Source organism: Puma concolor, chromosome A3 (genome assembly GCF_028749965.1).
Source record: "Puma concolor isolate L17-30 chromosome A3, mPumCon1.1.hap2, whole genome shotgun sequence".
In the NCBI taxonomy this organism is placed as follows: domain Eukaryota; kingdom Metazoa; phylum Chordata; class Mammalia; order Carnivora; family Felidae; genus Puma; species Puma concolor.
The window spans coordinates 54,031,720-54,057,792 of record NC_141669.1 but is presented as its reverse complement, the minus strand read 5'-3'; the positions used below and the strand labels follow the sequence as shown (position 1 = coordinate 54,057,792).

At 42.9% G+C, this 26,073-nt stretch overlaps 1 protein-coding gene across 2 annotated transcripts; it reads left to right on the top strand.

Moving 5' to 3' along the window:
• On the top strand, window positions 1-26,073 carry MXD1 (MAX dimerization protein 1). 2 transcript variants are annotated; one of them, XM_025931734.2, is made up of 6 exons: window positions 1-318; window positions 1,063-1,162; window positions 6,033-6,062; window positions 21,441-21,555; window positions 23,168-23,327; window positions 23,564-26,073. In XM_025931734.2, the coding sequence occupies exons 1-6, from the start codon at window positions 246-248 to the stop codon at window positions 23,746-23,748; spliced, it is 663 nt and encodes a 220-aa protein (XP_025787519.1). In that variant the 5' UTR covers window positions 1-245; the 3' UTR covers window positions 23,749-26,073. The 2 variants fall into 2 exon arrangements, with proteins under 2 accessions (XP_025787519.1, XP_025787518.1); XM_025931733.2 differs by having other exon boundaries at window positions 10-318; window positions 23,561-26,073.

Genomic DNA, 26,073 nt, shown 5'->3' with positions numbered 1-26,073 from the left:
GGGGGATGGTGAGTCGGAGATAAACACTCCGCGGCGGTGGCGGCTGCTGCTCTTCTTCGGGTTCTGTCACGGTGTTGGCGGTGCCCAGCTCACCGGCCCCCCTCCCCCTTCCGGCGAGCGCGGTCGCCAAAGAGGCTTTCTCAACCCTGCTCTGCGGGGTCCACAGCAGGGTGCGGGTGTCCGGCGGCGGCGGCGAGCCCGTGGGCAGTGGGGGTTGGTCCCGCGGCTCCGGCCCCCGGTGCAGAATGGCGGCGGCGGTTCGGATGAACATCCAGATGCTGCTAGAGGCGGCCGACTACCTGGAGCGGCGGGAGAGAGGTGCACGGGGATGGGAGGGGTCCGTCCCGAGCCGGGGCCGGGGGCTTTGAGGGGCCCCGCCGCGGGTAGGGGCTCCCAGCCGCTCTGGGGGTGGTTGGAAGCGCGGAGAGCGCGACCGCGAGCGCTCCCAACCCCTCCAGCTCTCCCCACGCGCGGTCCGAAGGGAGGCCACTGCTGCCCCAAAGGCGATGAATGGAGGTGGAAAAGGGGCCGCTGCCCCCCGGGGTCCCGAGCTCCGTCCCCACCCCGAAGCGAATGGGGTGCCCGGGGTCCCCTCGGCCAGGCCCTTGGTTTACCTCACCGGGGCTCGTCCCGACCGGCCCCCGAGTGGGCCTGGCGTCCCGTCCCCCAGCCGGAGGAGCAGCGCCTGCCTTACGCGCCCCCTTCCCCGCCCTCTGGGCTCCGGGTGTTTGCCCTGCACCTTCGCCTGAGGCTGGTCCCACTTAAAGCACACCAACCTGCTGGACTTCGCCAGTGGGAAACCCAGGCACCACGAGCTTAGCGACTTGCCGTGTCTTTCTCAACAATGAGCAGCTGGAATGCTCCTTACACCTGCTCCGAACTGAGGGTATTCACACAATTTTAAAAAACAATCATTGTTCTAAGAATTCCACTTTGCTTCGTTTATTTCTTTCCACGATATTCTTGTATTGAAAAATAAAATTTAAAAAGGAAATGCTGTGGAGGGGAGAGAGTATTGAATGTTCTAGGCTCATTCATTAACTGGATCCTTCGGTTTTCTAGAAGCTGAACATGGTTATGCCTCCATGTTACCATACAATAACAAGGACAGAGATGCCTTAAAACGGAGGAACAAATCCAAGAAGAATAACAGCAGTAGCAGGTAATTTGGTAAATATTTCTTTTTCTCTTTTAGATTATACTGCAGATGACACAAACTGCAGAATGGAAGTTGCCTGTTGTGATTATAACTCTGTAAATACATTAAGTAGCAATCATGATTCAGTAAGGCACACATGGTCTTAAGCCATTGGAGGAAGCAGCCCTTCTGTTTGGGCTGCGCGGACTGAAAAGAGTAATGGAAATGTTTTACATTTCTTTATGAACTTTTAAAATTAATTTTGCTTTTCTTCCCTTTTGGAACAAAAATTTTTGGAAACTTCCAGTGGGATTAGTTAACGGTAACCATATTTTGCCTTCAGAAGTTGCAGATTCAGGGCAAGTTTCCTGTAATTGAAAATGCTGGATATTATCCATTTCTTTTACTTTTCATAGTGAAGATTTTATAAACATGTTAAAGTATCTGATTTATCATAGGTGGTAGGATTTCATATTCAACATGTAAATTAAATGCAGTTATTTGTCTGATAATCTGTCAACATCTATTTATAATGGCAAAGAGGAATGGTTGACGTTGAAGCCTGCCTTTTTGGTGATGGAAGAACGAATAATATTAAAATATTAATATGCCACAGTCCTTTTAGGTTAGCCTTATAGTTCTTAAAAATCTGTGAATCTCTCTGGGGAGTATGTGGTTAATGTCCAGTGAAGTCACATTAAAGCCCTGAATATAGTTTTTCTTATTAATGATACTGCCCCCTTTTTTCCTCTCTTTCCCCTTAAAATATGTTAGCTAGGAAATCTTCTAGATCTGTTTAATTACACTTTTCATTCCAGTAAATTAAGTCATTCACATCTTCATCACTGATTTAGAATCCTTATTCCTCTCCCGTTGTCATGAATAACTCCCTGCAAGTAACTGTATTTGATTAGCCTCTGTGGCATAATACAGACCACTTAAACCTAAAACTTGTTCTTGCTGTTGCTTCTGTCCTTGATTCACCCCATTGTTGGTAAAAACACAGGATGCGAGCAGCACACATGTGCTGAGCTCTCGAATAGGAAGGCACGTGAAGGATGAACCTGGGAATTAACTATCCCTGTGGTTTTTCCTTTCCCTCCCATCTTTCACATTACCTGAAGGTGGTGCCCAGTAGATCTGCGTGTGGGTCCTAAGGGCTTTTAAGAAGAATGTTAATACTGATTTGTATTGTGCAGCGGTATAAAACAATTCAGCTGTCTTGCATTTTGTTACATTATTTTTAAACTTTTGGAAGAACTTTGAAGGCTTTTGGTTTGTTTTTCTTCAAAAATGTAGTCCATTTGTTGCTTTTATGCTTATCCACCGGTAATTTGGGAGGAATTGTCCACACTAATAGTCAAGGTTTAATCCTTAGCACTTTCTTTTTCCCTAAGTTTCACAGGAAAGTTGGAGGAGGTTCAGTGGTGGGGAGAGGAATATGATGTTGTTGAAAGAGAAGGAGGCCGGTCCCAAAAGGTGATTAAGAAAGACAAATAATGATAGTTAAGAATTGCAAGCCAAGAAACAGATTCGTTCTCTTTAATATCCAGCGTTATTATTGAAGAAATAGCTGTAACTTCTGTTTTGGAAAAACTCTTTTCTTTTAATGAGCTTGGTTTGCTTTCCCTGGTTATCACATGTTTCCCATATTCTTGACTAATCATGAATTAGTGTAATACCCTCAGTGGTGCAGGGATCTCTGAGAAACCATGATTAAACCTGGAGATGGCACCAAGCAGATGTGAAGCAAGAGCAGGTTGTTTTAAATGTGATCACTTCCTTCATGCCCTGTTTAGAATGACCCTTCCTGAGCAGTGAGACATCTCCCCAGAGAATGCAGTTTGACCCCTTGATTTGAATTCGACTTCTATCCAAGGCCATGTATGGTCAGGATTTTGAACTGAGGTGAGGGCTATGGAGAGATTACTTCTGGTTTACATAACCACTGGATAACAGTGTATTCTTGTTAATTCAGGTCGAAATGCTATGCTCGTTGCTTGTAGAGTCAGGGGGCTACTTTTTTCTAGGACAATTAAAAAAAAAAAAAGATTTAGCCACATATCCAGCTTCTTGGGAACTGAAAATGCATATCTTAATCCAGTTTCTCTAGTTGCTTGTTTAAAAAACAAAACCAAATGGGGTGCCTGGGTGGCTCAGTTGGTTAAGCGTCCGACTTCAGCTTAGGTCATGATCTCACAGTTTGTGAGTTCAAGCCTCGCATTGGGCTCTGTGCCGACAGCTCAGAACCTGAAGCCTGCTTTGGATTCTGTGTCTCCCTCTCTCTGTTCCTCCCCCACTTTCTCTCTCTCTCTCTCTCTCTCTCTCTCTCTCTCTCTCTCTCAAAAACAAAGATTAAAAAAAACTTTAATAAACAAAACCAAATGAAATTTTGAAATTTTGAAATTTTGAATATTGATTGTTTCAGAATCATCCAGAGAACTACTGGAATATAGGGAGGTGGCGTCTTTTTTTTTTTTTTTTTCTTTCCTACTGATTTTTGAAATGAGTTACTAATTATTTAGAATTGAAATCCAGAGTTTTTAAAGGTATATTTTGTTAAATTGGTCAAGCAGGCTTTGGCATTCATGTGAAAGAGGAAGTTCACACCTGCCACCTAGCTCTTTTACGCAACCATGGCCATATAGCTGAGCTGATGTGGAGTCTTTGAACCCAAGGACTTTTTCCTATTCTCATACACTCTGTAGTCTGGCTTAGTTATCTTTTTGTTAGAATATATTTTTAATGGTGACATTTGACCTTTACCAGTGATTTCAGAGTTACCAAACATCTTCAATAATCACATGAAAAATAATCTTGACACAAGATATCTATGTGTTCTTATAATGCTTTAATTAAAAAATGTTTACCCATTAACAGTTGGCAAGCAATCTCTGGACTGAGGATTTTTGAAAGGCTTACTTTTATTAAAGACACTCCGTTCCAGTCACCCAAATGCACTTCAGTATTGCTGTAGCCATTAAATAGAAGTCCCCTTGTAAAAACCATGATGCGTTCAATACTCTTAAGTAATCGAATAAGATCTGTAGTTTCAAAAACTGTTCAAAGTTTGGAAGGAGTTGTACTTCCTATGGAATTTGTTAAAAAGTTTCTCTTGGGGGATTCAGAATTTTTCTTATTTGTATCTTCAAAGAATCCAGAAATTTTTGGTAAGAGTGCCCTGTGTGCTATTTTCTGTAATGAGAGATTCTATTTTCAAATATTCACCCTTCTCTACCACTGTCCTGGGATGGTCCTTGTCTATAGTTAAACAGGGAAATCCTGACCAGCTGCTGTTATATACTTTAAAAAATCTGTCAGACTTTGAACTTGCTATTCCCTGTTAAAACTAAAATGCCACGTGCTTTAAAGCCAAAGGTTTGCGGTGCAGGCCTGACTCTTGTTAACTATGATATCCTGCTGGCCGTTGCAGGAAGTAAACCTTCAGAAAAATGTAACTGAAGAAGGCAGAGGGAAAACCAGGTGAATCAGTGTAAATCTTTTAAGGCAGCTAATTGTGAGGTCCTTTATCTAGAAAACAAATATTCTAAAACTTAAAATGTTGTCGTTATTTTCTTGGTTTTCTTCGTGAATAAAAATTGGTGTCCCAGATCCTTGTGGAAGAGAAGTTTTAGTGCTAGATTGAAAATTTCTCTTCCCAAGGCTGCAAACCCACATGTACACCCTGCTCCCCTTCTCTGGTGTGAATGAACTTGGTGGTGGTTGCCCACCTGATACAAATGAGTGGCTGAGTATTCGTGGAGGTCCTGTTTCTCCGTGATTACTGTGAGAAGTTCTCTGTAGGCCCAGTAAGGTTCTGATTGTGGCCACATAGAATTCATGTTATCTCCTGAACTGGTTAGATTCCAGAGAGTTTCCATTAAGAAAGGTCAAGATTCAGCTCCTTTATAATGCTGGGAGGTTCCTCAAGCTTATGATTAGTTAGGGAGGAGTTGTGTAAGGATAACACTGAAGTGGCCATGTTGACTGGCTTCTCGGGATTTCTGTGCAAACCTGTCCATAAATTCTTAGACCAGACCTTATATTCAAGGTCAGCTATAAACACATTAATAATGGTATTTCACATTCACCACAGCTTTCGTCCAAAGCTCTCTAATCACTTTTACAGTTGCTACCTCATTGATCCATGCATGTTCAGTAGATAATTGACAGTAATTTTTACTCCCATTTTACAGAAGGGTTAACCAAGGACAAGATAGTAAAGAATGTTATTTCTTCTACAGTACTGGTCAGTGACAAAACTGGACTTCAGATTTCACCCTAACTGTTGCTTTAACCAGTCTATGCCATCTTTATGTTGAGCTGAGTTTTAGAAGCCCCTTCCTGAAATCATTTGGTAGCTAGTCATCAGTAGCGTTTGTTGGGTTGTACGTGATCAAATAATTACGTCAGGGAGTAGAAAGGTTGAGGGAAGAGGTACTGTTTTTATCCATTTAAAATTGTGTCCTCTTGTCAAACAACTTAGCATGAAGTTTTGGCGTATATACCCCACCTAGGAAAAACTGCAGGACTAGGAGGGGGCTCCACCTCCAATGTTGTAACTGCAGCCTGAAAGCTTCGGTGTTCTATAACCCGAATTCGTATCCTATTGGGCAACTGCTTTCCTCTTTGTACGTAGAGACCCCTGTTATTTCCACCAGGGATTGCACACCTCTTAAGTTTGTCCCTTCTCCTTGAACTCTATTTTAGATATTTACATTTAACCCCTCAGAGGGACAAATTTCTTTAGCAGAGCCCACCGAGTTTTTCTCCCTTTGTCAGTTTTCTCTACTACCAACTTTGGGGAGAAAGAAATTAAAGAATTGTTCTGGTGTTGAAGTAGTCCTTTAAGACAGGAAGAATCTTACTCTTTTCTTCTTGTTCCCTCTTTCAGATCAACTCACAATGAAATGGAGAAGAATAGGTGAGTTGGGGATTTTGCGGGTGGGATAGGGGCCATTTTGATGTATACTCTGTTCGTTGAGACTTGGTTGCTTTTCTTGTCTTTTCCCACAAATAGCACCTGATACGAGAGTTTACTCAGGCCGTCTAAGCAGCACTGCCCATAAATCACTTAGGCAGATGAAGGGCTTGCAGGTTCCAATAGACCACACCCCACCCCTCACTCCTGCAACCTGCTTCTCCTGAGGAGTGCCTTTCCTGGTGACTGTTTCACAGGCCAAAGCATTTTAGGTCATGAGCAGTGTTTCACAAATAGTGTTTTTAAAAAAATTACATGCTACTGAATATAATTGGTAGTTCTGTCTTTAATCATGTACACACCCAGATATATATAAATACATATACATATGTGTGTGTGTATTTACAGTTGTGAATAAAGATTCCAAAATTCAGGCAAATCTATGCATAGCACAAAATGGTGATTCACTAGAGGAGGCTTGCCACCCTCACTGGGATCCATCTGGCTGAGCCTGAGTTGATCTCTCTCACCTGGATTGCCTCTTTGCTATTTGTTTAAATCTTTATTTTCTAAATCAGCTTTGCCCCACCTTCAATAATGTAGCCTACCGGTTCTTGACTCTGGTCGTACATTAGAGTCGTTTGCAAAGTTTTTATTTTAATGTTTTTCTAAAAATATTTTTGGGGCGCCTGGGTGGCTCAGTTGGTTAAGCGTCTGCCTTTGTTTCGGATCATGATCTCGCAATTTGTGAGTTCAAGCCCCACAGCATGCTCTTTGCTGTCCATGCAGAGCCTGCTTCAGATTCATTCTCATTCTCTCTTTCTCTCGAATAAATAAATAACTTAGGGATGCCTGGGTGGCTCAGTCATTTACATGTCCGACGTCAGCTCAGGTCATGATCACACAGTCCATGGGTTCAAGCCCCACATCAGGCTCTGTGCTAACAGCTCAGAGCCTGGAGCCTGCTTTGGATTCTGTGTCTCCCTCTTTCTCTGCCCCTCCCCTGGCACGCTCTGTCTCTGTCAATAATAGTTAAAAAAATTTTTTAATTAAAAAATAACTTAAAAATATTATGTTAAATACATTATATGTGCATTTATCTATTTGGGGAGAAAAATTTTATTTCTGCTGATTTTATAAAATAGAGAAATTTTCAGACACATGAGAATGAATAATCAAGTCCTATGTGTCCATCACTCAACTTGAACAATTACCAACATTTTGTAAATCTTATATAATCAAAACCACCCCTCTCCATGGAGTATTTTAAAGCAAATCTTTTATCAATAATAAAGACTTTACAAAAAAAAAGTAACCACTTGCTTTTACCATGCTGGGGGTGGAGGAATTAATGGTAATTCTTTGTAGAGCTTTTAAAAGAAAGAGAGAAACCAATGCCCAGACCTCACCCCTAGCAATTCTGATTTAATTGGTTTGTGTTGAGACTCTGCTCTAGTATTTTTAAAAGCTCCCCAGGTGATTCTCATATGCTGCCAGGGCTGAGAACCATTGAGCAAGCCTCATTCTGGTCTCTGAGCGCCCATCAATTTGAAATACAGGCTACCCGTTCAGACTGAGTGGCTTTCTCAATGCTCTGCATGAACAAGATGATGATGTGTAATAATGGCTCTGTAAATACATATGGTTATTTCATGCAAACCTTCTATGAAGAGGGGGTCTGACTCTGAAAGTCAGGATCTGAATGACCTGTTTCGTCAGTGAAAGGACAGACCGGACTTACTAGGAAAGAGAATCTTGGAACAGAGTGAACATTTAGCATTCTTCCACTGAGGAATTTTGTGTGTGCACATGCGCGGGGTTGAGGGGTTGCATGTGCCTCACCGCACATTTGCCTCTCCCCAGCCCTCTTCTTCCCTTTTAATTTCTCTGTGATTATGACTGACTGTTGTAAGTCAGAGCTTCCTTTATGCTTTAGGGATTTACATATCCTGAATTGGGAACTCAAAAGTATCTTTTAAGGTGGAAAAGTAGTCAAATGTGGCTTCTCTTTCTCCTCTTTAGATTTTCTCTCAACTTTATGCCTTTGGGTGAACTGGGGACACTGGGACTCTTTGTGCTGAAAAGTCTTCCAGTTCTCCTCCCCCATTCCCGACCTCTTAGGCATTTATTTTTTTATATTTCCATTAGGCACTTATTTTTATTATTACTAAGATTTTAACCCTTCAGATCAGGGCTCTTACACTTACTACAACTCTATGCCTTTTACCTCTGCAAGAATGTCACACGATGTCAGTCATAAATAAAGGTCATTTGGACCTTTTATTTTAGCAGTTCAGGGATATTTCTTTTCTGCCTACAGTGTCTCAAGAACTTGTGCTCCATACTAGGTACTAAATGAGTTCACGCTGGGGTATTAAATCAGCATGGTCCCCATCCTAGAGAAATGTAGTTTGTCTAACGAGAAAGACACAGAGACCGTTTCAGTGAGTATACTATGTGCTAAGATGGAGGTATGCACAAGAGGCTCTGGAGGCAAAGAATCTAGAAAACTGGAGTGGAAGTCACCACTGGGCAAGCTGCTTTTAATTCAGACTGCTTCTGTATGACCAGTCAACTTTTGCTTGTTGAAGGGTTAGATATCTGGTTTCCATATTGTCCTTTCTGTTCTGGAATTTGGTCTTTTAAAGTCTTGACAATTCCTTCTCTAGCCTAGAGCACATGAACAGAAAAGAAGGAAGTAAAGACTCAAATTTCTTTAACCAAGCATTGGTTGCTGCAGTCCAAGTGAAGAACAAAGTTATCAGGCTCTTCTCCCTTATTAGTGTAGATGCTTAAGAATCTTCCGGTTTTGAAGTCAGTTGAATAGTTGCTTTTGTAGTCTCCCTGGTTTTAGTGGTTGATTCCTGTAAAAGAATCCTACCTAGCTTCATGCGTATACACTTTAGCCATTCTTTATACCTTAAAATATCACATAAAAAAAATTGACCTGTCTCTCAAAACCTTGGGAAAAGAACTTCTAATGATGGGAATTCTTTTTCTCTTTGATATTGCAGAGTTGATTATACTTGGGTTAGATTTTTAAACAGAAACCTTTCCTGTGACACTTCAGAGATTCTGAATAATTATATTTGGTGTTCCTTTGGACTCTACTATGAGAATATTAGACTCAGCACCACGATATTGATAACCTTTGCATTGGTGAGAAGATAAAAGCCTTCTAGAATGGTGGAGGTGGGGGTATTTTCCATTCACTAGATTAGAAGATGTTAGAAGAAGCTGTGTACTAGGTGCTGGGAACACAGAACCGGATGAAGACGAAACCCCTGGGGCGGAGGGTTCAGTAATATCACTATAGATATGAATGCCTGTCCCTTAGCCTGTGTTTCTCTTAACTGTAACGAATTTTGTGGCTCTAGCCTCCTAAGGAAACACCCTTAAGTGAGTGTGTGGTGTTTTTCTTTGTAAAACTAATCTTCTAGAAAATTTTGAGAAATATAGGAAGTCTTTCTAAAAACAATTTATATCATCCATAATTCTATCAGCCAGAGGAAACCAGTGAACTTTGAAGTGTATCTCAACAGTTGTTTTGGAAGATATAAAAATCACCTGTAATAGATCTTGGGACAGTTGACGGCTGCTGACACTCCTGCTAAGTTCCATATCCATCTAGACTTTTGTGTATACTTTTTTTCATCAACATGGGATCATATAGTAAATATTTTGTATCTTCTTTTCAAGCTACATTATGAATATTTTCCAGTGTCCTTAAGTCTCCTTTTCTAACGTTACTTTTAGCACAGGCCAGTATTTACCTCAGACGTATGTGCCATAACTCGTATAACCAATCCCCTGTTTATGTTCTTCCCAGTATTTTGCTAATATGAAAAGCACTTCCTTAAACCACCTTGTAGATAAATCTCTGTCCAATATCATAATTATTTCCTTAGGGTAAATTTATAGTTGTGAAATTAACAATAATATACATTGTTCTAATTTTTAGTGTTGACAGCTGGATTGTCCACCAGGCAAGTTATAGGCTGTATCTTCTGTATACTTTCACAAGGTGATACTCTAAGACCCTTATGAATTTGGTAAATAAAAAACAAAAACAGACAACTTGTTTTAGTTTGCATTTCTTACATTATTAGCATAGTCAAATAATTTTTGTGTGTGTGTGTGTGTGTGTGTATCACCTGTTAAATAACATTTGCCCAATTTTCTACTCTGACGTTTCTTTTTCCTTCTTATGAAGAGATTATATAATATAAAGGATCTATTTGAAAGAGATTGCCCCTTTGCATATCACATAATTTTCTAATTTATCATTTCCCTTAACAGAATATTTTCTACTGTTTGTTTTCTCTCACTGTTTGAAGTTGCTGCCTCTGTTGTATATTAAATTCTTGTTTACTGCTGAGTCTGTTTCTAGACGACTACTTCTGTTCCACTGGCCATCTGCTCTTCCTGTGCCAGTGTCCATTGTTTTAGTCACTGAGGTTTTGCCATGCACTTCAAGATCTGGTAAAGCAAATCCCTACTCTTCCCTCCTCCTTTTTTAATTTTACCATGATCTTAGCTATTTTCACTAGTTTGTTTTGTTTTGTTTTTTTCCCCTGATGAATTTTATAGTCCATCCATCTCCCCATCCCTCAAATTCTTTGGGGATTCTCAAAATAAATAAAAAATTTAATAATTTCAATATAAATTAACTTTAAAAGTTCACGTCCACATATTAGCTCTTTCCATCCAGGATGTGATGTGTGTCTTCATTTAGATCCGTTTTCTGTCTCTAATGTTTTATGGTGTTTCCCCATAGATCTTGCATATTTCTTTTTTTTTTCTTTAATTTTTTTAATGTTTATTTATTTTTGAGGAAGAGAGACAGCATGAGCAGGGGAGGGGCAGAGAGAGTGAGGGAGACACAGAATCTGAAGCAGGCTCAGGCTCTGAGCTTATCTGCACAGAGCTCAACATGGGGCTCGAACCCACAAACTGTGAGATCGTGACCTGAGCCCAAGTCGGACACTTAACCGACTGAGCCACCCAGGCGCCCCCTGCATATTTCTTGTAAATACTGCATTTATGTTTTTTAACTTTTATTTATTTATTTTGAGAGAGCGAGCCTGTGTGTGAGTGGGGGAGGGGCAGAGAGGGAGAGGGGAGAGAATCCCAAGCAGGCTCCACACTCTCAGCAAAGAACCCAATATGGGGCTCGATCTCACAAACCACGAGGTCATCATCTGAGCCAAAATCCAGAGTCAGATGCTTAACAGACTGAGCCACCCTGAAGCCCCTGCATATTTTTTAGATCACTACTGGATTCCCAATGTAATTGCTAATTAATTCTTGTTGGAATATAGGAAATCTTTGAATCTTTTGTTGTTATTATATGGCTTTGTTGATGATAATTGTATTTCCTTCTCTTAGTTGGGAATTCCTCTAGTCTGAATGCCTTTCAGTAGCATTTCAGCAAATGGAAACTGAGGGAATGTATATAAGCTGCAGCCAGTGGGTCAGGAGTCAGGTGCTAGAATGGACTCCCCCCTTCCCCCACCCAAAGAAGGCTCTGGTATCTTCTTTAATAATAGACACTCATTTTTCTGGAATGGTACGTATGCAGGCCTTGCTGGAATTAGGCAGCTGGTCTAGAGAGATTACCTCTGCTAGAGTCTTCTGAGCCCATGACAAAAGATTTTTGTGTGTGCTCTGTGGGGAGGACTCAGCAGCCTGATCTAAGCTATTATTTTCATTTGGTCTAACAGTATTTCAGTGGCATCTGGTCTGGCATGAGAAACCATTGCAATCAGGTCTCTTCTGGCAGGATATTGTAATTGATTGCAGATCCCTATAGTTATTTCTTTTGGGTTTTGGCTTTGCAAATGGCCAAGCTCCTTATATCAGAAGAGGGTAGGGGCGTAGCTTTTGCATCGGCTCCAAAGTTGTGGTAGGCATTGCACCATTCTTACTGCTTCTGAACTTTCTTGACCACGTTCAGATTGCACTCTAGGGTGTTGTAACAAATCCACATTGCTTTGTTGCCACATGGGGCTAAGGGCATGGCCCAGTTATTACAAAGAAGGGATGTAGTTATCAGTGTACAAATCTGGTCTGTGTTGATGGTGTGGAGGAGCCCCCAGATTTGTACCACTAGAATCTTTCTTTCTTGGACTATACCTCTTGAATAGATGGCATCTGCCCTTGGAAGAACTTGGGAGAAGAGACGTATGCTGATTATTCAGTGCCTACTGGAGTACTGGGAGTATTCACTGGCCTTTTTGTCATAGTCATTAATAGTCAAAGGGTGAGAGAGCTATAGCAAGTACTGACTATAATATGTACTTGGATGTTTTTAAAATTGGGCTCCAGAAAGGAAATATTAATGAATATACTTATGTATTTCATACTTTGAGTAGAGAAATGATTTTATAGCTTTAAAATGTAACCGCCATGCTCCCATATAGCTATAGCACATATAACTACCTTTGTGTTTTTAACAAGGATTACTTTCACAATTATGAGAAAACTTCAAAACCTTCTAAGGTTCCAGTTAAGTTGGTAATAATGATGCTTTGGGCAATTATTTATAAAGGGATCAGTTTAGGGAAAGAAGGCGAATACTTTTTTACCTTAAAGCATGACCTGTGGTCTTCACGTGGACTTTTTGTTTAACCTGGCGAGGTTCTTTCTCAACCCCAAACCTGGAGAAAGTTAGTATCTCTTGTGACATAGAATCACTTTTAGGGTCTAATTTTTGACCCCTTAAGATTATTTGTTTCTTCTTACTCTATACTAAACCTGTTTTTCTCACTATATAGCTTATATGTACCATCTCTGAAATTTTTATTCAACCCCCAGTTATCCTGTAGGATTTATGAAGCTATTTAATTGGCTGGATCTGTACCTACACAAAGATAGGAAATAAGATGGTGAAATTTCAGCGTCAAATAGGCTATTGTTTATCGTTTGGTGTATTTTTTCTTTTTCTTCGGTTAAGAATCTGAAGCCCAGGGGCGCTTGGGTGGCTCAGTCACAGTTAAGCATCCAACTCTTGATTTCAGTGCAGGTCATGATCTCACAGTTCATGAGTTCGAGCCCCACGTCGGGCTCCATGCTGATGGTGCAGAGCCTGCTTAAGATTCTGTCTCCCTTGCTCTCTGCCCCTCTCCTGCTTGCATGCCTGCATGCTCTCTCTCTCAAAATAAATAAACCTTAAAAAAAAAAAATCCAGTCCAATTTTGATGAAAAGTAGTCCTCAGTGAGGTCCAGTGTATTGTGTTTAAGTGGGGTTTTTCTCAAAGAGAAGGGGCATGAATTGACTAAGATACCAGTTTCTACTCTTGGATCAGCACCTGCAGATGCATTGTTATTTCTAGGCTCCAGTGGGTTAACAGGAGATAAAGTCTTGGTCTTTTCCATTATTTGATAATGAAAGAATAGTCAGATACATAGGAGGACTGCAGTGTATGAATGAGTGAAGAAATGAAGGTGATCAATTTGGAAAGGGGAAGACAGGTGATGATAGTCTATGAAAGCTTGACAACCTTTGCGAAGAAGTTAAGTCAAACAAGATACGGGTGAAGGCAAAGAATAGGTTTGGTAGAGGGCCAAGAGGACCCTGTTCTAGAACTTTCAGTGGGAGCTGCTATTTGTCATGGTCTGAAGGTAGCTCAGATCAATAATTCTGCAATAATATGTTTACATGTTTGATCCCCAACTAAATTTTAAGAAGCTTCAAAGGCCAGGACTTGGTCTAACTCGACATCATATCCCAGCACCAAGTAGCAGTGCATAGTAACCCTTTGGAAACGCTGGTGGAGTAAGTGAATGAGAGAGCCAGGTGCGTGTCTCTAGATTTCCACCTATGAACTTATTTACTTATCTACCCTTTTCACTGGCTGCCTAGCCGTACACTCTGCTCTGACCTAAGTCATCTTTGTTTTCTGCGCTTTACTGTGAAAGGAGAGTGTTCAGTTATACCTTCAGTTAAAAAAAAAGTAATCTCTGATAACCGTGCCTCCCTCACAACACAGACATGTGCCTGATTTGATACCATTCCCAATCGTGATCACATTCAAGTCAGGAAGGACTTTTGGGATAACAGCAAATTTAGGAGCACTGTCTGCAGATAGCACAGTCCACCTATAGTCTTAGTCTTTTCTCATTTATTCCCCAGTTTACAAATCTGCTGGCCTGAGAGGGAGAGAGACCCGGATAGAATTGAGGAAGCTGAAGTCTGGAGGCAGAAATAAAAAGAGCTGCATTCAGAGCTAAGGGCACGCCACCTAGCCCAGATGCCCTCTGTCTGTGCCAAAGCTCCAGTAGGAGGTAGTGCCTCTTCGTTAATGACTTCCTTTCACTTGGATATTTAGTTTCCCATAAGTCATGGCCGAACAGAGTTAAGGAAAACTGACAACAGAAATTGTGGTATCCAGGGGCGCCTGGGTGGCGCAGTCGGTTAAGCGTCCGATTTCAGCCAGGTCGCGATCTCGCGGTCCGTGAGTTCGAGCCCCGCATCAGGCTCTGGGCTGATGGCTCAGAGCCTGGAGCCTGTTTCCGATTCTGTGTCTCCCTCTCTCTCTGCTCCTCCCCCGTTCATGCTCTGTCTCTCTCTGTCCCAAAGATGAATAAACGTTGAAAAAAAAAAAAAAATTAAAAAAAAAAAAAAAAAGAAATTGTGGTATCCAAATAGATTTTATTTATTTAAAAAAATTTTTTTAACGTTTATTCATTTTTTGATAGAGGCAGAGCGTGAGTGGGGGAGGGGCAGAGGGAGAGGGAGACAGAATCTGAAGCAGGCTCCAGGCTCTGAACTGACAGCACAGAACCCGATGCAGGGCTCGAACTCACGGACTGTGAGATCATGACCTGAGCTGAAGTCGGACGTTTAACCGACTGAGCCACCCAGGCGCCCCGACCAAATATATTTTGTATTTAAATCTTTAATGTATTTGGAATGGATTTTGATGTTAATCTCCCCACTCTCCTATTTTCTGAATAATCCATTCTTTTCCCAAGGACCTGCAGTGTTCTCTCTGTTATAGGTTCAATTCATACCTATTCTTAGGTTTATTTCTGGGAATTTTTTACTCTGTGCACTTGATTTGTATATCTATTCCTGTTTTAGTGTATACTGTTTTTTTTTAAATTATTGAAGCTTTATAATACAGTTTAAGATCTGGTACAGCACATTCCTCCTCATTCTTCTTTTTCAAAAAGTTGGTAATCCCTCACACATTTATTCTTCTAGATAAAGTTTAATTTCCCAGCGTTAAGAACACTGTTGGGATTTTTTTTTCTTGGAATTATGTTAAATTTGTGGACAAACTGGGTAACATTGACATTTTTACTTTTAGGTTTCATATCTGGAAATGTGCTTTTTTCCATTTAGATTTTCTTAGATCTCTCAGCAAAGTTTCATGGTTTCCTTCCTAGACCTCCTTCTGAAGCTGTTTTTTTTTTTTTAATTTTTTTTTTCAACGTTTATTTATTTTTGGGACAGAGAGAGACAGAGCATGAACGGGCGAGGGGCAGAGAGAGAGGGAGACACAGAATCGGAAACAGGCTCCAGGCTCTGAGCCATCAGCCCAGAGCCCGACGCGGGGCTCGAACTCATGGACCACAAGATCGTGACCTGGCTGAAGTCGGACGCTTAACCGACTGCGCCACCCAGGCGCCCCCTGAAGCTGTTTTAAGTTTATTCCTAAATATGCTATCCTTTCTTCTTGCTATTGTATGGGAGATATTTTAGGTTCTTTGAATGTAGATAGCACATTCAGAGATGTGCTTGCATTTCCAAGGTCAGTATTTGCCCCTGTATTTTCCTTTGGCTGTTGCAGTGCTGCTGTAGCTGGGAGAGGAGTGGGTACGCTTCAGACACTTCCCTCCCAACCTTTGGGTCCCTTCTATCCAGGCCTCTACATGATGTGTGGCCATGAAAGAGTCTTTCCTTTCACATGAATTAGCTTTATAAGATCCTTGCTTATTTTTATTTTTATTCCAGCATAGTTAACATACAGTGTTATATTAGTTTCAGGTGTGTAATATAGTGATTCAACAATTCTTTACTCAGTGCTCATCATAAGTGCCCTCTTTAACCCCCTTCACCTGTTTCACCCATCCCCCAATCCACCTCTCCTCTGGTAACCACAGCTTTGTTTCTAGAGTTCAGAGCCTGGTTCTTGGTTTGTCTCTTCTTCTTCTTCTTTTTGTTTTTTTTTCTTCACGCGTTTGTTTTGTTTCAAATTCCACATGTGAATGAGATCATATGGTATTTGTCTTTCTCTGACTTATTTCACTTAGCATAATACTCTCTAGCCCCATCTGTGTCATCGAAAATGACAAGATTTCATTCTTTTCTATGGCTGAATAATACTGTGTATGTGTGTGTATATATATACACACACCACGTTTTCTTTATCCATTCATCTGTTGATGGCCACTTGGGCTGCTTCTATCATTTGGCTATTGTAAATAATGCTGCTGTAAACCTAGGGATGTGTCCATCCCTTTGAATTTGTGTTTATTTTGGGGGTAAATATCCAGTAGTGCGACTACTGGACCATAGGGCAGTTCTATTTTTAACTTTTTGAGGAAGCTCCATACTGTTTTCCACAGTGGCTGCACCAGATTGCATTCCACCAACAGTGTAATAGGGTTTCTTTTTCTCCACACCCTTGTCAACACTTGTTTCTGTTTATTTTAGCTATTCTGACAGGTGTGAGGTGACCTCTCCTTGTGGTTTTGATTTGCATTTCCCTGATGATGAGTGATGTTGAGCATCTTTTCATATGTCTGTCAGCCATCTGTATGTCTTCTTTGGAGAAATGTCCATGTCTTCTGCCCACTTTTAATTGGATTATCTATTTTTGGCATGTTGTATCAGTTCTTTATATGATACTAAAGCCTTTATCAGATATGGTATTTGTAAATATCTTCCATTTTCTGTAGGTTGCCTTTAAGATTTGTTGATGGTTTCCTTCTCTGTCCTTGTTGATTTTTTTTTTTTTAAAGTTTTTTTTTTTTTCAACGTTTTTTTATTTTATTTTTGGGACAGAGAGAGACAGAGCATGAACGGGCGAGGGGCAGAGAGAGAGGGAGACACAGAATCGGAAACAGGCTCCAGGCTCTGAGCCATCAGCCCAGAGCCCGACGCGGGGCTCGAACTCACGGACCGTGAGATCGTGACCTGGTTGAAGTCGGACGTTTAACCGACTGCGCCACCCAGGCGCCCCATTTGCTGATTTTTTAAATGTAAAAAATAGTACCTTTAGCATAAGCAAGCTCTGTATTTCCATAGAAAATAGGTTAACATTTTCCATTAAATTTCTTTAATGACAAAAGATAGCTTTTCTTTAAGGAAGAATTGGATTTTACCAGATAGCCTCTATCTACCTAGTGAGACACTTTGAGTTAACTATAGATTTTAAAAGGAATTATAGTGCTATAAGTATCTGTTTGTTCCTGGTAATTATCAGTCTACAGAGGAAGCTAGGATTGAAAGAATAACTGCTACCAGCTAGAGAGCACTCCTGTCAGACCCTGGCCAGGGGCTTCCATACCTTGTCTCCATTAATACACTGGCCCTCTCAGGTGTGGCCATCCTCTATCTGCTGCTGAGGAAAGTTGTTATCTGCTGACCGTCACACAGGGAGTGAGTGAAAAAGCCGGGATCCTAAACCCTTACTCTTACATATGACACTAACACTCGGTTGTGTAGTGACTGACCTATTCAGAATACTAAAATAACTAAAAACAAAAAGGGAAATTGAGATCCTTTTCAAAACCTTACTGAAGAAAAGCTATAATTTGATCTAACTTAGTTATTCCTAGTTATAGGGCACACTTGATTCTGAGCTTTAGTGATTATAGCTCAGATCAAAGATTGGCCTCTTTATGCTACCATAGACCAAAGGTATATCAGTCCATTCAGAGTAATTAAAGCGATATTTCTGAAGAGTCAGCACATGAAGTTTGTCAAAGTTCGTGACCTAGGTACAAAGCAGTTGGATCAACGCAAACAGAAGAGGCAGCTGGGAGCAGGAGGGAGCCAGGACCTGGCACAGCCCTCTTGTGCTGGGGTGGGAGGCTGGTAGGCAGCTCTTGGCAACAGGAGGAGGACTGGCTGAAGAAGATGGGATGAGAGAAGGTCTAAGTAGGGATCAGACAGGAGTATCGAGTGGCTTCCTGTTAAGTCCATGTGGCAGAACCTCTACTGGTTCCCCAAAGGGGAGTTAGACCAGGTCCAGAGCAGGACATTAAGCCCCTCCTGGAGGACCAGAGTCCCGGGCAGGGGAACAGTCAGGATTGGGAGGAGAGCTGAGACGGGTGTTTGTGTTACTTGCTTTGGATCTCGTGCTTCATGGGTACTGTTAGACTTGGCTGAGGGATTCCAGATCCCAGGGCGCGCGCGTGTCTCAGGGTCAAGGAGCCGCAGAGGGGCTATTTGCTTGCTTATCTGGTTCAGGAATTGATTTTCACGACTATGTGATAGAATTCAGACCGCCCCCGTAGACCTCACCCCTTCCCTGCATTGGCCTAGGTTCCAGCCTGTGGATGTCTGCAGGCAGGTGGCAGGTGGGCAGGGCAGCCATCAGGCTGGAGCAGCGAGGCGGCGCCGGAGGAGGCCAAGGCAGGCACTGCCAAAGACAGAAGTTGGCTCTGGATCGGGACAAAAATCCAGAAAAGGCTCTGGTCTTATTTTCATAGAACCAGGCCAGAGAACACTGAATGAACATGTATTACCCTTAGCTTGAATTATCAGATGGCTTATTTCTAGTTTCACAACTGGAAGCGTTCTTTGGAAAACCCACATTTGGGTAGTGAAAATTACACTTCCTGGGCCAGACTCCTTGTGTAACTAGAAATGACGATGCATGGAAAGATGACTTTATTATTTTATTTTTATCAGTAGACAAACTTCCTAAAAAATTTACATACTCATATTTGTAGATAAACCCACATCATAAAATGACTAATAGGACCCTGTTCTGAATCATGAAGTCTTTGCAGATAACAAGCAAGCTGAAAAATGTCTAAATCTAATTTTAATTTTTAAACTTTTTTCCTAACTTGACAATTAGTCTATAAACTTTGGGAGAAATAAGTTGGGTAATTGTGTAAGTGACTAGTTCTACTTTCTCATGGTGTTTCTAATATCTGTTTTCATGGCTCTTTTTGAGGAAGATATCACTCAAGGTGAACACGGACATTTTGCACACAGGTTCTGCTTTTTTCCCCTCATGCAGTAGAGGGAGGAGCAAACCTCTCGTGTGAGTCTTTGCTTGTGGCCATTCCACATGGACAGGTTTTTAGGGCAAGTGGAAGTCTTCTAAAATAGTCAGGCATTTTTTTGTCCCATTAAATCTTCTAGCTCAGGAGTGAAGGCTGTACTCCAGTTTGTTTAGGCTGAGCGGGCCCTTGGAGCGTCTAGGACAGCTCCTTCGAGAGCTAGACAAGGAAGGAGGCTTGGAAGCAGATGAGGCTGGGGGCAGAAAAGGATGTCTGATGCATCACTCGTTAGATCTACCTGGGGGGAACATCCTGAAGTCTTGATGAGAAGGGTGAGAATTGCCTTCCTTGGTCATTTTCATGCGTATTGAGCTCTTAGAGCTTTCTGAAGCAGTTTTCTTCTTTTAGTCTGCATTCCCAACTTTCACTAATAGGTTCAAAAATGTTAAGGCGGGGGAGGGGGAGGGCAAATTAAGCTTTAAGATTGTCTCCCAGTTCCACTGGAGGGTAGCCTCGCAGGCTCCCAAGAGCCCTGGTCCAAGTGGTCGTGTATGGACAGTGGGCATGTATTTAAAACCCCAGGAGCCTAAGCACTGTTGGTGGTGCAGGTGTAGAGACAGACCCTGTCCTCTAGGAGCTTACAGCCTAGTTGAATAGGTGACATGAGCCATTCAGCAAACATTTATTAAGCAGGTGGGAGGGGGAGGCCCTGTGGTAACTCAGCAATGATTAAGTGGAAGTCCAACTTTCTAAGGAGTTTCTAATGAATGGTTAAGTACCAAATACCAAACAATTCAGGCAGAACAGTGAACTTCCTGATGAGTAGTATAAACAAGTGCTCAGAAAGCGGAGGAATCAACTGTGGGTTGGAATGGCCTGTGAAGGCTTTAAGGACCCAGTAGGCTGAAGCAAAAGCTCTGAATTTTGGCCGTTTCTCCCATTCTTGGGATCTGCTAGGTTCTAAAAGCGCAAAGAAGGGTTTCAATGAAGTGTTAATTTCTAAAACTGGAGGGACTCTTGTGCTCCTGGCCAGCTTGCAGTAAAGGTTCTCTCTGGTGGCTTACTGCGGTTCCTGCTTCATGTGGCCTTGCTTTCTCCCCTCTGTCCCGCTGCACCATTTCGCCCACTCCAAGACCTGTGTGTGGTTGTCTCTAGCCGTTCTGTGTGCCTGTTAGTGTAGCAATGCCAGTGATGTGCATTTTCCTTATCTAAAAAAAAAAATTAATAAAATAACTTTTTGAATAGCAGTTTACATAGTTGAAAAACCAGAAAATATATTCAGGAAAAATCCACTCCCTTGTCCCTACCTATTCCCTGACTTCTCTGTCCCTGCCACTAAGTTTCTTATTGATCACTCCAGACTTTATGTTCACATAAGAGAACAAAAATATATTTTTCTTCCATTTTACCAATATACAGATGGCATATTGGATGCATGGTTTGATATCGTTCTTTTCCCAATATATCTGAGAGTTCTTTCCTCCTAGTAAATAGAAAACCTTCTGCTGCTTTTCATAGCTACATCATATCCCACTGTCTAGACCTACCATAATTTAACCAGCTCCCTATTGATGGCGAGTTGGGTTGTTTTGTTCTTTGCATAAAGCAAGCTGTGATGAATAACCATATGTGTCATTCACATGTATAAATACTCCATATAGCAGTGCTAGAGTTCTAGTGATCCTGAGTGGGAAAAGAGGAAATATGGGTTGAAAGGATTCTCACCTTGGCATGTTCTGTCAGGTCACATCATAACCCAGAAAACTGGAACTAACCTGGTAAATGTGCCTCAGAAGAGTAGACAGGAGTCCCTGCCCTAACACTTGTACTATAGAGACATTTTACAAAACCCGAGTTTTTGCTTCTTTGTGGCTTTCACCAGAGTTATCCAATTTCCAAACATGTTCGGCCAGAGATTTTTGGTGGCATTTGCCATTACTGGGTCTGGGCAACCTCATACTCTTAAAAAAAAATTTTTTTTTTTTGTTTATTTTGCGAGAGAGAGAGAGAGAGAGGAGGGGGAGAGGGAGGCAGGCAGACAGGAAAGGGGGACACAGAATCTGAAGCCGGTTCCAGGCTCTGAGCTGTTAGCACAGAGCCTGATGCGGGGCTTGAACTCACAAGCCACGCGATCATGACCTGAACCAAAGTTGGACGCTCAATCTTAGTGCTACCGTGACCTTGTTTTCATAGGCGGGCCCATCTTCGCTTGTGCCTGGAGAAGTTGAAGGGGCTAGTGCCGCTTGGACCTGAATCGAACCGACACACTACGTTGAGTTTATTGACAAAAGCCAAATTGCACATAAAGGTAGGTATATCCTTGGGATTCCTTTCAGCTTAACCTTCAGTAAAGGTTTGCCTGTTGATGCAGGATAACAAACGTGTATCTCTAGGACAGTCCTTTCCCCTGAACTCCTCCACCTTGCCTCTTAGATGAATCCCAGGCATCCCAAACCCAACATGTCCAGGACCCCAACTGTTTCTCACTCCTATGTAGCAGAAATTAAATGGCCCATCCAGTTGTCCATTTGATTAAGCCAGGGTCACCCTTGCTAGCTCTTGCTGTGTAGCCACGGTGTCTAAGTCACCTCTAAGACCTAAACATTTCATGGGCTCGTTTACTTCCATTTCACCCTGCCATCATCTACTGTGGTAAACTCCAGAGAAGCTTCCCTGTATCCCTCTGGCCACTGCTGAGCTAAGCTCCATGTTTCCCAAGAAGAGTCCTTCGAAAGATCAAATCACCATGTCCCCCTTTTTCAGATTCTTCAGTGGCTCAGGACATACTCTGCAGCAGGCCCGCCCCAGGCTGTCCGACCTGGTCCTTACCTGCCTGTACAGCATCTTGTGCCATAGGCCTTTTCAGCCCTTTGAACTTGTGCTGTCCTACACAGGGCCTTTGTATGTGCTGTTCCCTCTGCTTGCTAGGCTTTCCCCTCCCTTCTTCACCCAGTTCACTTCTTGTCATCCTTCAGACCTTAACATAGGTATCACGAGCTCAGGGAAACCTCTCCTGCCCTGCTTACAGGCTTCCTGCCCCAGATGGACCTATCGTTGGAGAGCGTACTCTCTCAGCGCTGGTCACAGCTGACATCTGACCATGATTTGTATGACACTTTGGTGGTGGTCTCTGTTGTTAGAGGGAGGGGACCAGGTCTTTATGCTCACCTGCCAGAGGGTCTGAAACAGAGTCCTTGCTTGGTAGTAGCTTGAAGAGGGGAGGGGAGGGGAGGGGTATTCAAACTCCTGAGAGCCACAGCCAAACTCACTGTTTAGCATGTTTTTGTAATCCTTTAGTCACTATTGGACAAATGTCACTTTAGTTGTGGTTAGAGGCCTGTATACATGACAATTCTGGGGGGCGGGGGGGGAAGAACCTCTATTCAGAGCAAAATAACTACAGTGAAACAGACTTGTAAAAACAAGTGGTCTACAGAAACGTGTTTAAGCTCTTATGTTGGACCGTTTGGAATCAGGACTTCAAAAGGGACCGTTTGGTAGCAGGAAACAAACAGAAGTTAATTGGGATTTGGCACGACTCAAAGTGTTTCTCTAATCGGAATGTGTAGCTGAATACCCGTACTTGTAAATGGCAGCGCCTCACGGCTGCCGCTGCACGCAGCGCCCCAGCTCAGAGAGGCGGTCAGGGCACCCCCCCAGCCAAGGGGGGGGGCTGCCGGCCGTGCCCATCCCCAGGGCCCCGACAGTGCAGGTACCCGCGGCTGAGTCAATACGGAAGAGGTTAGACGAAGGCAGGAGTCACTGGCCAGTTTCCTGCCCTGTGAGAAGCTAGATAAGTGACCCCAAATGGCTTTGGGGAAAGGCTGACACACAGCTCAGTGCGAGAGGGGAAGATGCAGAGTCATTGCCAATTTTGAAATCTGCCCATGAGCTCCAACAGCTACCCCTTTGGCTTGCAGAAACTTGAAGATTGTGACAGAAAAGCCATTCACCAAATAGACCAGCTTCAGCGAGAACAGCGACACCTGAAGCGGCAGCTGGAGAAGCTGGGCATCGAGAGGATACGGATGGACAGCATCGGCTCCACTGTCTCCTCTGAGCGCTCAGACTCCGACAGGGGTGAGCCCCCCACCCTGCGTGTCCCCCGACCCGGCCCAGGCAGCGCAGGGGAGGAACTCGGAGCCCACGGGTGACTTAGACTCGTTGAGTAACGTGACATCCGGTAACAAGTCCCTCTTTCCTTTTTGCACTTAGGCACCAGGTCCAGAGAAGGGCCTGGCGGGGCTGGCTCGGATTTCCGGCCTGAGCTTTCAGAAGCATGGCTTCACCAGTGTCTCTTGTCCTCCCCACAGAAGAAATCGACGTGGACGTTGAAAGCACAGACTATCTCACGGGGGACCTGGACTGGAGCAGCAGCAGCGTGAGCGATTCCGACGAGCGGGGAAGCATGCAGAGCCTCGGCAGTGACGAGGGCTACTCCAGCTCCAGCATGAAGAGGATAAAGCTCCAGGACAATCACAAGACGTGTCTGGGCCTCTAAGACAGCGTGGTCTCCTCGGCTGCCTCCCGATGGTTCTCTCGGCGGACGGGCTTAGGTAGTGTATTGGACCCGCCCACAGCCCCCCTGCACGTAAGCTTCCGTGTACCACCTCTACCAAACTCAGCTTTGTAAACGTTCTCGCGGAAGTGCTTAGGATTGTGGGTTTCTGATTGCATCCACTAGCTTCTCTCTCTGTCCCTAAAAATTCATCCGAGAGACTGTACATTCCAATCAATTTGAAGCACCCAAGAATTCTTAGACCGAATAAGCAACTTTCACATCTCAGCAGTTTCCCCCTCTTCCTTACCATCCCCGTGTAGTCTAGCAAACCTTTCTTAGAGTTTTCTGGCTATGTTACTCACCTAGCAGAAATGTCCGAATGTGTCTTGTGCTTAGGAACCTGAAGGAAACAAACTTTTAAAGTCGAGATCCTGATCTCAGAACTCCAAAGCAAGCTTTGAAAGCGGCGTTTAAGAGCACTTAACTGTGGACCTCACCCCCCGTGAGGAGTCAGGAATACCTCCAGAAAACACCCCCTCACACACACCCTGCGCTGCTTCCCCGACCCGCGACCCGCGTGTGGATGGGAGCAGTACTTCTCACTTTAGAATGGACATCTTGATGGCAGGTCTCTGGGGCTGCACAGCTTTATCAGAGCTCCAGTGGCGCTCGCTCCCACCCACCAGACGGTACAATCTCTGCGATGTGCTCTGGGCCGCGCCGTCCACTGCTGTCCCAAGACCCGTTTTCCCCTCCAAGTTTGTTATGCTACTTGTCTCTGGAACATTTTTTTTTCCTACCTCAGAGATAAATGAGATCTCCATTTCCCACTTAACACAAAGCGATTATGCCTTTTTTTCACCCCCAAATAAGTGACACTTGGTCCAACTCTAATCTATTTTCCTATCTAACTTTCAGCAATAACTGAGCTTTGGCACTAGCTGAGCTAGTGTCCATCATCAGTGAAAGGAAAAGTCCACATTTCTACTCTGTTGCAGGTGAACAGGAGGGGAGGGTACAGTGTTATTAGAATTCCTCTCCTTATTTTTGGATACGCCCAGAATCTTCTTAATGGAGGCTTTTGGGTTGCTAGTTTAAAAGGCTGATCTTTCTTTTTGGTTATGATTTCCCCCTTAAGTGGTCTCCCACTTTGTAGCATTTTTATTTAAGCTAAAACAGAGCACATGTATATGTACATAAGACACATTAAATCTATAAATACTATTTATTCATTTTATATAAACTAATGTAATGGAAAACAAATTCTTAAGACTTTGTGCTTTTATAGATGTTCTAGAAACTTTGTATGTAGGTATCTACAAAATTGGTTCGTTCCCCTTAATATTTTTGCATTCATATTTTTGACGTCGAGGTTTTCCACCTCTGACGAGTCTTTTTCATTGAATTTGAACCATTTGTAAACCCTGTGACGCTGAAACAGATTGTGTGTCACAAAGTGACGAGAACATTCCTAAAATCCACAGACGCACTGCAACCTAAGGGCTCCAAGGCTGCACCAGCCGGCGGAGGGGTGGGGGGGGCGGGCAGCCGCCCAGCGCTCCCCGCCGCCTGCGGTCTCTGGCCCCCTCCCAGCCTCACCATGCCTCCAGCGCCTCCGCCTTCCACACAACTCAGAGTTCAAACGTGCTCCACAAGGAAGCTCATTCTGCACGTGAAGAGCGGGCCAAACAAAGATTACTTTTGTTTTTTCATTTTAATGATTCTCTATTAAAAAAATTTTAATCGGAAGTAGTCGATTCCTAAATGCTTCCAAACTCATCTGTCATTCTTCTGGTTTTGTTTTCTGGTTTTTTTTTTTTCCTTCATTTCAGCTTTGGGTGGGGGGAGGGGCAGGTGACACAAAGGATTTTTTTTTTAATTGGAATCTTTTCCAATGACCAGCTGAAGATTTGCACTGAAATACAACTTGTATGCCTTTTGCATTTTTAAAGCCTGCTTCCTGAATTTAAGCAGAGTGATAGTGTTGAAAGAGCCAGCTCAGCCTGTAACATGTTTGAAAAGATGTATCTGCACTTTGAGGTCCCTTTCGAATGCCATTCACGAGACCTCTCAAGCATTTTAATTGCTACATTCAAGCGCCTCACAAGTCCAAGATGCCAGATGCCTTAAGGCATCGAAAACTCAAGACTTTGGGCAAAGCTTGTGGGCTTGCATCGGGGGAGGGAGGGGAACAGAATTTGTGTATTTGTTTGATTTCAAAATAAGGCATCTGAGAGATGCCATTATTTTCTGTGTTTAAGTTAAACTGCATTTTTGTCTTTTGGTTGAAATGTACTGTCCCAATATAAAACAGTAATTATTTGA